We start from the raw sequence: 12,645 nt of genomic DNA on the forward strand, positions 1-12,645 counted from the left end.
ACTTTTACTTCATTTCCTCATTGTAGAATGTTCGCAAAAAACTGCAGAATAAGAGTTGAATTAGGTACTTTATTGCAATACTGTGCAAGGCTCTGAAAGGAATGGTCCCTCAAGTTAACAATCTGTAAACAGTTCTCTCAATGTTTGCAACTCAGTGTTTCAAGAAACTCCTCTCAAAAATAAATTACTGGTGGCTATTTCATTCTTAAGAATATAATATTAAAATAGGTAGATATTTATGTTAAATCACCTGTCAACAAGAAAAATATCACGAAATAGCTTTTAGGAAAAATTCAAAATGACAGCTATCAAAACTTTTTATAAAATATATTTCTTTAAGGTGACTCTTCTCATAGTATTTAAAAAAACATTTGGTTTGGAAAAGTACGAGGGTCTCAGATGTTCCATAATGGAATTCTGTCATCTAGGAAAGCCCCTTTTTCCCTGGCAAAGAGAACTGCAACTAGCATGATCCATATTTCAAACGACGTCCTCTTCAATCCCTACAAATCAATTTCCTCTTGCTGTTTCTTCATCATCACCTTCATCAGACTCAAATGGCTGTATGTCTTCCTCCTCCAGAGTGTCAATCCATTTTTTAGGCCTTAAGGCTTGATGCCCTGATCTGGGGCCCTGATTTTGATGATCCAAATTTCTCCTTTGGCGGTCAGAGTTATATAAAGGAGTTCTTTCTTGTTTCAACTCCAGCTCTGATTGCTGTTGCCTCTGGTATTTTCCACGAAATGGCTTTAAATGTGCAGTTTTATTTCTTCTTACAGAATCATATAGTGAGCCTACGTCACTGTCATTGTCACCTAGAAATGGAAAATTGACATTTGATTATAGTCAAATTATACACACATCCACATATTTTGAAAAAAGAAAAATCTAATTTGAGATAAAGAAGTAGACCAAGGAGATTATCATTAGAAGTGGGTTTTTTTCATTTAAAAGGTTCCTTTCAATTTAAAAACATTTTAAAAACACTTTCATGAATTACTGTTACACCACCAAATGAGTTAGATGTGCTTTCCAATGCTAAAAGATATACATAATCCCTAGTGCCCTATGGCATAGCATGAACAATGCATAAGAGGTGATAGTAAGATATACAGCTAGACATTCATTTTATTTTTTTAACATATAAAGCGCATGCATACACCTGTAGGTATCTCAGCGCTAATCATTTATTAATGACTCAGTGACAAATAAGACAATATCAAAACAGGCACTATTGCAGGGCAAACAGGGAATTGCCAAATTTTCAATACTTCCTGAATTTCAAAAAGCACAGGCTCTGTTTGCTGTGCCATAGAAAACACTTTGCCACGCAGAGTTTTGCATCGAAAATTGGCCATATTAACCAAATATGCATTCTCTGATCTCAGGCAGCATCTGGGCACATAAAGTGGGAATTCTTTTGACAACTGACTTGGACTCTTATCATGCAGTGCACCAGACATAAGGATCTAAACATTATCCTTTCTCGAACTGGAAGCCAGTTTAGCCTAATTAACGCAGGGGTGGTAGTTTCATAGGATATTCAGAATCTGTATTGCTGCTACATTTTGGATAAGGATAGTCAGCAATCAGACCCAAGAATGTGGATTTATAGTAGGGCAGCCTGGCGGACACAAACACATTGATGATTTGAAGTTTCTGCTGAAAGTTGAAGAGACAAATCGTTTTTTTCAAACTCCCAAGAGGCAGGTTTATTTCTGAGACTTTAATTTGGTCTTCTATAATCAGGCTTGACTACAATCTGAACCCAAGGCCCTTTATGATGTGAGCTGGGGAAGATTTTCGACCCAGTGACGGAGGCCAGAATGCATAATTCTGGATTGACAACCAGCAAAATGGACAATTGAGTCTTTTCCCAATTTAACTTCAAGTGATAATGTAACATACAGCCTTTTACACATGATACTTTTGCAGTTTTGTGGTCTCATAGTAGGGTAACTCTCCACCATGAATAGGATTTGCACGTTGTCCGCAAAATATTGGATCAAATTTGCCGGTAACAGATTAAATATCGCAGTCAAAACTCTGGCTCTTGTGGTCCTGTGTACAATAGGACTTTTAGTTTGGGCACGTAGGTGTCCACTTCTATTGGATGAATCGATTGGACAGAAAAGTCTGGAAGCCCGTAAGTGCTCTACCACTGAGGGCCATTGAGATATCGGATCGTCTAACACTGTTGTTATTACACTTTCCGTGCTATCGTCCGCTCGAAAGCCAACCTGGCCTGAATGGACAAGTCCAGCAACTCACACAAAAAAATATAGCAGATTAAATACTGCAAACTCTTGTGCCTGAGCAAAAAAGGTGTTAGACAAGGTCCTGTAATTTTCCAAGAGGTCACTTTCTAGAGTACGTTTTTTGTATTAGCGGTAAGATTCTAGTCTTTTGTAATTCAGTAGGCACCAGATCTGTAGTCAAAGAAAAGTTTAAATTGGCCAGAGCAGCAGAAAGACTCTATGGGGCCCAGTGGGCAGCAAATCAGCTCCTGAGCAGAAAGCCATGCTGCCCTTGATGAGTGCCAGGAAGTTCTCACCCTTTTAAGTCAGTGTTTCCCAGTGGGTCGCATGTCAATTTTTTAATGGGTCGCCAAAGTCCTGGCAATAAATAAAGATGCCTTTTTATATTCTGTATTTATTTGTCACATTTGCTGTGCTTCAAAAAAAGAGGTCAAATGTTAGGCTATGTTTTCTGCTGCTTATTTTTTCACAGGGAAAATGGTGTTTACGAACTCCCCCACTTTGCAGTCAGAGAAAGAAAAGTAAAGTAAATTATGTGACAATCCTTCTAGGGTACATAGAGTTTGGAAGAAAAGCTAAATAATGTTATTTTTTCCGAACACACATCGAAACGTGAATACCTGTATATGAACTGTAGCTATTCAGTAGTTAGAAAGCAAAGTAAAATAAAACATTTTTGTACATCGGTGTGATGGCAACAAAGGGGCTTATTTATGAGCCCCTGTCTCACTTTTTGTGCCGCCGTTGCGTCACTTTTTGTGACGCAGCGGCGGTGTAAAATATGCACCATGTGGCGCACTATTTACAAAGTGATGCATCTAGGCAAATGTCTCACTTTGTAGCGCCCTGCGCCACATTATACCTGCGTCAGGTATAACATATGCAGGGTGGGCGTTACCCCGCAAGTAAGCCTTGTAGAAGTGGCACAATGAAATCTATGAGATTTCACTGCGCCACTTCTAGAACACCAATGTGTCAAAACCTTATGCCTGCATCATGGCAAGAGTAAGGGTGATGTAGTGCTATAGGCACAGGCCTATCCAATGCATTGCTGGAGTTGCATCATTCTAACAACGCTACTCCAGCAATGCGTGGGTTTTGTTCCAACAGATACGTCAGAATTTCTGACGCAGCTGTCTTTCCTTGTGTCATAGAGTGCCGTACATTAAATATAACGCATCCATCATGTCACAAGGAGGGCGCAGAGAAACTGATGCATCAATGCCGATGAGTCCGCAGCTAGTAAATGAGGCTCAAAGATTTTAGTAGGATCAGAACAAATCAAGAAACTTTACTTGGTGATGAATAAAACCCGCTTTCCACACATTGTCATTTGTGTGGAATATAGTTTTATCTATAAAACTGTATGCCTGTGGGAATTTTGTGAGCATCTCTATGGAAAATATTCTGACTACAAAAAACAATGCGCTTCCACATGATGATTTAGTTACATTAAAAGTCGCCCTCCTCTTATCCGTTAAAGCTCGGTGGGTCGTAATAAAAAGTGGGTTGTGGTTGTAAAAAGTTTGGGAAGTTTCGTTATAAGTAGCTTTTGCACCTAGAGATTTTTTTTACCATGAAGAAACTCATAGAAAACTCTGCTTGATATATGAGCATTAACAGCCATTAATGTCTGTTCAAAGAAATCCACAAATTGACTACAGTCTATCATAGGATAGTCTGCTTCAGGGTTCCATGACGTTTTTTTTAGCTCCTTGATAACTTGAAACTTCGCTTTCATAGGGTTTAATACATGTAGAATGCTATCTGTGTGATCAGTTGCTTTATCCATTTTTATAGCCTTTTTGTATAGCATTTAGTGAGCAGTCATGCTTCCACAACCATTCTGACTGGCAGCAGTTACATCTTATCCTGGCTAGTTTTTAATTAAACCATTTATGCTGTCTGTGTTTGAGCCGCCTACGGTGTTCCTAGCAGGCACCATAATCAACTGTGCCCTTAGATTTTCATTATACTGTTTAAATAGCAAATCCAGATTATTTACTGCTTCAACAAAGCAATTGCACTCACTATAGTTTATGGCTAGCTCAAATATATCCGAATTTACGCCAATTACAGCTAAGTTCATCGATAACTCTGGCCTGCCTACTGACGTACAACAATTCCATGGAACAACTAAATGGAGTAATAAAATGGCTGGTCCTTGGTACTGCGAAGGGCGGTTCTGTTTTACACATGGCATTGTTACTTCACACCAATCCAGGATATGGCCTAATCTATGGATAGGAGACAAATATTAAAGTTAAACAAACCAATATTTTCCTAAAGTACAGCTGGTTGGTATCAGACAAATCATCACAATGAAGATTTAAATCGCCTAGTATAATTGTTGTGTACACTGATGAAAGCGTGCAGAGGTGAAAGCATAAACGCTCCAAGCTCCACTTGGACATTTACCAAGGAGTCTACAGGATGTTGAGAATAGTGAAGATGTTACACAAAAAAGGATGCCCCCCTTCACACACTCTAGGTGGCATACTTCATCATCGAGGTTGCTCCTTCCATCAGCACCATTATGGTGCTAGGTGGGCTTATAGCAGAGCTGTAAAGTTGTAATGTCAGCATCCTAGGTATAACATGACCAAAGTGTCATTATCTGGAATAATAATTGGCATATAAACTGAGGCACAAGTAGTACTAGTCGACACCCCTGCCTTTGTTTAGAGCATACTGGTTTTGTGTTAATTGTTAAAGGGTTTAGAGTTTTTGGTAATTGTTTACATGCTTTACAATATATCCCAAATATGCACTACTTCACTGCTCATTTGTCACCTATAGTCACTTGAGATGTTATTTACATCTTTCTTCCGTCCACTTCAGCCTAAAATTTTTAGCAATAGGTCAGCCCAGTTGAGTCATTGGCTATCAAGCACTGTCAGTGTTGGAATTTTGCCTGATCAAATGTTCACATCCACCTAAAAATAACAGCACCTGAGTTTACTTTGCAGTGTTTTCTTTCTTTCTAAGAGTTATGTCTTTTTGATGTTGTAATGATCCATGTATAATTAGACAATGCCTTCATAATGTTATGTAATGTTGTTTGGCACATTTAAAGCGCTTGTTCACCTACGTTTCTTGGTATTGTGCAATAAAACTAGAAGAAAATGACTTAAACTTCATATGTTACAAATGAAGGACTACAATTAAAGGCCCTGTGGTACCTTGGCTCATCAGGCATACCTGCAGGCTGTGGTACAGACTGGATAGAGGATTTAAAATATTATTTTCATTAAAATTAGATGAATTCGAATTGTTAGTTTTTAAAAGTGATCAGTCCTGGGAATTTTGTGATTAAGATTAAGTTTATTTGAACATTGTGTGTTTAAGCTATACTGCCCTGTCCTGGAGAGATATTGTCTCTAATGCCCAAGGTGACACACCTTCATTACACCAATAGTATGTGCCTGGTATAGGTAAACATAGAGCTCAACTTTTAAGTGTCATAAACGAACATATTACCTGTGAATGCAAATCTCATTGCCTCTTCTCTATGAGAAAATGACCTGTTATTAGGGAAGGAGAGGTATCGCTCATTTTTGGTAGTCACCTGTAAAAATATGAAAAACACAAGCATTACATTTATTACTATATCATTAAGGCTTATGTACATCAGGCTGTGGGGTTCAAAGTTAAATCCCCTTGAATGTAATTGAACATGTGAAGCTTCCTTTGTGTGAGTCCCAAGAAATACACCTTTAAAAAATAAAGTGGTTTCAGACTAAAGACGATGATCATCAATCGTCAAAGAAAAAGAAATATACGGAGGTGAGAAATTATTTGGTAAGGTAAGCTGGAAAAATGTGGAGGAAGTATATTTTAAAAATCTACTTTATAGAAAAGTTAGATATTTACATAGATGAAAACCATTTGGCAGTATGGCTTGATTGATGAAATACAAAGATTCCAAGAAGAAATGAGGCCAGGATACCACTGAGGGCATGTATTATAAATTTGAGTTTTGATTTTTATGCTTACATGGTATTCAAGCGGGCAAACAAGTAATTTGTGACTCACAAAATCAAGATACATTTTAGAAGTTCAAAGTACACTAGAATGTATGCGGAAAATCCACCACCATGTTGAATTTTCTGCATTTGTAAATGTGAGATTAGGGACAAAGACATGGCTTTTTTGGGGTGAGTAGCCATTCAAACTACAATTAACCCCTTACAAAATCATAGGTTTGAAGGATTCATAAACAATTTACAGGTATTCTGCCATCCTGGAAATACACATAATACTAATCGTGCCAACGGTATGAGCAAGTACCTTAGCAGGGATGGGAAAATGGACACCATCCCCATATTTCATGGGTGTGCCTTTGATCGATATTCTTCATAGCCTAAAGTGATGATTATAAAATGACAGCTACAAAAATAGACAAATGCATATTTCCACAATCTGCACTAAAATGAATTTTCCACAAGGCAGAACATTTACTTGATGCCAAATATAATGGAAACATAATTTCCTAGAGTTATTTCAGATTTACTTTATCCATACTCTTCTCTTAAATTGAGATGAGGTATGAGTGTCCCTTATTACCACCTAATTTATTTTTGTTTTGCAATCCTTTACACCTACAATAGAATAAGCATATACATAGATTTAAGTTTACGATCAGTTTAAACTTTCAGTTGATGCTAATGATATTCTGGTAACAGAACTCTTGTCCAAAATACCAGTCTTCCTTTCAGGTATTTAATTAAAAATAAAGTTTAATTGATAAGAAATGTTACCACTGCATAAACTTCTGTTTGAAAGATATAATTTACTTTGGAATAGTTAAAGTAACTTATCAGACGTTTGGTGCTCTGGTTCATTTAAATAAACACACTAAACCTGAATGATGTTGGGATAAAGTAAAATATAATCTGACAAACAAATGGGCTCTATTAGCATGTTCTTGTTGGGTAGACTGAAAACACCTATGATGATACTCACTGCTGCTGTTCTTTATACATTATCAATGAGGACAAATAATTTCCTGTGATCCTTTATTTTTTAAAGCTTCAATCCATTCGCTTCCTGAAGTTGCTTGGAAATCGAATGCAAGTGTTGCTTTTGAATGCCACATGTTTTAAACAAAAAGGCGATATAAAGTTAACAGATTTGTATGCATACAGTGACTTTTACTACGAATACACAAAAAGTGAGACAGGTGCGTTGATGGGAAATTATATTTACTCTGAGTACGCAGAGAGACATGGGCAAAGATGAACGTTGGCAGGGAATATGATTTGGATTATTCAGAGAGTGAAAAATGAGGGTAAATAGCAAGAGTGGTTCCTTTGTGTGGGCGTTGGGGCATCGCCCCACTGATTATTTTGCCCCAGAGCCCATCATGGAGTAAACAAAAAAGAAAGTGTTGTTGACAGCACTTTAATAAATGTAAGCCCGTGCCACGGCGGCAGTCAGCTGTCTCAGCTGCGGGCGTTACCTGACATCACTCACTTTATTCAGTGCAGTCATGACCGTAATGGCCTGAGCTGAGCTGCCGACTTTGGTGTCTCCAAAGCAGGCAGCTCTGCTCTGGCCATTACAGCCATGACTGCACTGCACACTACATAGCATGATAAATGTTGAGCCATCGACACTGAGTCAACTGCGGTCTGGATTTTTGGATTAATAACCACAATAATATACCCGGTGTCGGAGTGTAAAAATGACTCAGAAACTGAGCCAGGTCGCAAACCTCCTGCATAAACGGGGCTTGCGATGGCTGGAAGGGCAGGATGATTTTCGATCATGTAGCAAAAAGGGCACTGTTCTACTACTACCCTAATATACTATCTCAACAGTGCTGAAACTCGAACCTGGTTAACCTGGAGGGAACCAGGTAGGGGTAACGGTGTCATCGGCTCAACGGTACAGTAATATGGAGGGCCCCCTGGGAAAGCAGCCAGGGCCTATGTCTGTTTTCGGATGCTTCTGGTAGGGTAGGCTTCGGGGTGATCTTCAGAGAGAAGTGGTGTGCAATGAAGTGGCCGAATGCTTGGCGCAAGAAGGGTGTGACGGCAAATATCACGGTCCTGGAGCTGTTTCCCATTGTGGTGGCACTCCACCTATGGCCAGATGGCTTGGGCAACAGGAAGGTAGTGTTCTGGTCTGACAACCTAGCTGTGGTCCAGGCAATTAACGGTTCGACTGCTAACTGCCCGCTAGTTTTAAGCCTGCTGAGAGAACTGGTCAGGGCTGGGCTGCGCAACAACATTGAGTTCAGGGCTAGACATGTAGAGGGTGTCAAGAATGTGGCAGCTGACGCTCTCTCTCGCTTTCAGCTGTCACGATTCCGGGAGGCGTGGCCGCAGGCTGTGGAGGAAATGACACCGTTCCCGGCAGCATTATGGCGACTACTTCGGTGGGGGAGCGGCTGAAGAAGATGGGCCAACGTTCACTGGCCCTGTCAACCAGGAGAAGATATGAGGCCCAACTAACAACCGTCCGAGCAGTAATACAGGCCTTGGGAGCAACAACTTTGAGTTCAAGGGAACAAGTGGAGGGTTTTGTAGTTTGGGCTAGGGAGACGGGCAAGTCCCACTCTTGGGTGTCCAGCCACCTGGCAGCGCTCAAGCACGAGACACGTTTAAATGGCGAGCAGGACACAACTGGGGAGTTCAGGATAAGGGCCGCACTCAAGGGGTGGGCCCGGGACGAGGTCAGGTCCCCTGACAAGAGAGCAGGGATAGAGTTCCCCGCACTACAGCGCATGGTTGACGCGCTGCCGTCTGTAACACATTCAGCTTTTGAGACGCAACTTTTTGCAACAGCCTTCTGTTTGGCGTTTTTTGGTGCCTTCCGGGCCAGCGAGCTGGTGGCGAAATCAAAGTTGGACAAGTCTGGGAGGGCGCTAGATATGATAGACGTTTGTGCCAGGGACTCACTAGTTCTGTGGCTGCGCAAGTCCAAAACGGATCAGGCTGGCAAAGGTGTGGCCATAACACTGCATGCATTCGAGGACCCCAGATACTGCCCAGTCAGCTTGGTTAGGGAGTACTTGAAAATAAGGCCCTTGCTAGCGGGCGCCTTCTTAATCCATGCTGACGGTACGCCATTAACACAGTTCCAATTCCAGCGAGTGATGGCAAAGGTGTTGGTCAAAGCAGGCTTGTCGCAGACTGAGGGTGATAAAAAAATTTCAAGCCATTCATTCAGAATAGGGGCAGCCACGGCCGCATTTAGGGCTGGGTTGGGCGAAGAAGGGGTCAAAAGGGTGGGGAGGTGGTCCTCCTCTTGTTATCAGCGGTATGTGCGCCCTTGAAGTGCGGGATGCTAGAGAACTCAGGGCGGGGGTCAACAAGGCCCTGCGAAGAAAAGATTCAGTGTGTACAGTTAAATGTTCAGTTACAATTAAGTTTGTTTTGTGCAGTGTTCAGTTATAAAGAACGGATTAATGCCGACAATGGTACAGTCAAGTAAAGTTTGCTTGTGTGCAGTGTTCAGTTATAAATAAAAGGTTAATGCCAACTGTGTCCTTTCTTGCAGCCGACTGTTGCGTATGGGTGATGGGCCATTCGTATGTTACCAGGCTTGAACAGTGGGCGTCATACAGGAAATGGGATGCGACCTTAGCAAGGACACGAATTTTATGGCTGGGTTGCCCGGGTATGAGATGGGGACAGCTGAGGCGCAGGATCGATCAATGTTTGGCAGCGCAGGGGGGGCCTCCCAACATCCTCATCATCCACTTGGGCGGGAGCGATCTGGTAACAATGGGGAGGAGAGCTTTGTTAGAGGCAATGCAGAGGGACACAATTGCGATAACGAACAAATTGGTTGCCACGGAACTAATATGGTCGGAGATCGTTCCTCGGAGGGCTTGGAAGGGAGCGCAGTCTGCTGTTGCCCTGGAGCAGGGCAGGAAGAGGGTAAACAGGGCCATGCAGAAATTCATGGAGAGGAGGGGCCTGGGGTTCATCAGGCATGCTTTGATTCAGGAAAGGACTGTGGGTTATTACGAAAAGGACGGGGTGCACTTGTCTGGGCTGGGCATGGATGTCTTCCTCTTGGACCTGGAAGAGTGCCTAACAACAGCAGGGTGCCAGTGACCTGGCTGACAGGTACCAATGCAGCAAGGCACAGTAAGATACAAGTGGGAAACAGTAAGAAAAGTAAAGGTGGTGGGGGGGCTCTGTCATCGACGGGGGCCTCCTCCAGAGCTGTGGCGGAGTACAGGGCGATCTGGAGGCAGATGGACAGTAAGGGTACCTCTGCGGCAGAAGGACACAGTCAATACCTCTGCCTGGCACAGTAGGGGTGCCTGAGCCAAGAACCTGGAGCCGAGGGGGTTCCAGCGAACAGCGTCGGCGCCCTGTTAGTCCTTCGGGCGGTCGGGGGGCCTGAACCGACCGGGGGTGTGCCTCATCGCTCCGCCCTGACAGGGGGGGCGGGAGTGAACGAAAGAAAGTGATAAGGGACTGCACCGTCAGAGCATCGACTCGCCGTGCAAGAATGGCTCATTAGGCATGCGGGACAGCGAGGGGCTGCCGCATTGGATCGCCCGTAAGATGACCCACCTTATTTCCACTTGTTGTGCAAAATACACCTGCACCACTGCTTTCCCACTAATTTGTCTCATGGTTTCCTTGGTATGTGAGTTTATGGGGCGCAGAGGGGAGTAAGCGCTGGGAGTGTGGGCACTAAGGGCACTGTTCTACTACTACCCTAATATACTATCTCAACAGTGCTGAAACTCGAACCTGGTTAACCTGGAGGGAACCAGGTAGGGGTAACGGTGTCATCAGCTCAACATCCTGTGATTCGGGGCAAATCACTTAATAAATAATAACCAGTCCCTGTGCCTAACAAAAAAAAGCAATTTAAATTATGGACTTTGCTAGTCCACTTTTGTCTTTGTGAGCAGGACTGTGGATGAGGACACTGCTGTATCCTCTGTACTAACTAGCACGCTTATGTGATGCCAGCCGCAGCCGTGCTCTTAATTGCCCTTGGGTCGTTTTCCCGCTCTATAAACACTAACGGGGCATATTATCAAGGACGGAGTGAAAATTATCGCCGCTTTAGAGGGCGCTAAAGCGGCCATAATGGGCTTGTTAATATGCCCTTGAGAATTCCAATAGAAGCCCATGTTCACACCAGAACATGGGCTTCTATGGGAATTCATAAGGGCAAATTATCAAGCCCATTATCGCCGCTTTAGCGGCAGTTTCCTGCCGCTAAAGCGGCAATAATTTTAACGCTGTTTCTTGATAATATGCCCCTAACACTTTTTGAAGTGCAGAGTGACTCTGCACTTCAAAGAGTGTTAGTGTTTATAGAGCGGGAACGCAGAATGGTGCAGACAGAAAAGTTTCTGAAGCTAGGCCCTGCCATGCACCGGCTCAGAGCAGTATACACGCTCCATGTAAGCAGGGTCTAACTTCAGGGACATAACAATAGAAATGTTTCTGATGCTAGGCCCTGCCGGCAGGCAGCATGTATTCTGCTCAGAGTTGCGTGGCAGTGCCTAGCTGCAGAAACATTTCTGTCAGCACCAGTCTGAATTCCTGCTCGATAAACACTAACACTCTTTGAAGTGCAGACTCACTCTGCACTTCAAAGTGTGCTAGTGTAAACTAGGTGAAAGGAAATTCCAAGCTCTATGGTTATACTGAATAAGCAGTTACCTATGTTCTTATATGACATTGACATCTCTTGATTAATATCATAACTGTACTTTCTCAATTGATTTTTTTAACTTTTTTCCGAAAATTTGCTTGAAAAAGCACCATTTGCCAACTCTTTTTTCAAACTTTTCTCAGGGGGAGAACCCCCTGGCCCTCTTTATGTCGTTCTGGCTCGCTCGCTTGCCGCGGTATGCTACACCGCACATTTTATGACACACCACTTTCAAATGGCACTAGCCGCCACTGGTAAAGAGAGGAGTTGGCACTTTCTACATATACAGAGAGAGATGTGTGTACACAAGGGACTTGTGAGTGATGCAAGGGCACAAAGAGGTACGTGAAGATGGACAACGTTTCCAGAAAGGGCCTGGTTCATCCTTAGCAAGCTGCAGGGGCATTATTGCCTGGTTCTACACATTCTTAAAGAGGGTAAGTATATAGGCTGCATATCTCCATGTGGACAATTGCAACTGTTGTTTTCATCAAGGGAGGTTGGGACACACACAAAGGACATGCGTTGTGTATTTCCAGAGAATGAGGCACACACACAGAAGAGCATACGCTGTGTATATTCAGGCAAAGCGCCAATTCACAGGGAGTCATTTAAACATTTTGTGTATTCGGAGCGAGAGGTGGCAGCAAATTAAACACCTGACAATTACACAGAGTGGTGTATACATGACAATGGGCACATACACAGTGGAGGGATGTGCTCTGCATACTCAGAGAAACATGTATAT

The 12,645-nt window shown here is 42.6% G+C and overlaps 1 protein-coding gene across 1 annotated transcript in view; it reads right to left on the reverse strand.

Annotated features, from left to right (window-relative positions):
• Positions 1-510: 510 nt before the first annotated feature.
• Positions 511-12,645, reverse strand: part of LOC144773862 (sodium/hydrogen exchanger 4-like) — a 513,028-nt gene continuing 500,893 nt past the window's right edge. The window contains exons 13-14 of the mRNA XM_078658947.1: positions 5,739-5,826; positions 511-815 (exon numbers count right to left, since the gene is read on the reverse strand). Coding sequence (XP_078515073.1) covers positions 511-815; positions 5,739-5,826 — 393 coding nt within the window. The remainder of the gene's footprint in view (positions 816-5,738; positions 5,827-12,645) is intronic.

Source organism: Lissotriton helveticus, chromosome 8 (assembly GCF_964261635.1).
Source record: "Lissotriton helveticus chromosome 8, aLisHel1.1, whole genome shotgun sequence".
In the NCBI taxonomy this organism is placed as follows: Eukaryota; Metazoa; Chordata; class Amphibia; order Caudata; family Salamandridae; genus Lissotriton; species Lissotriton helveticus.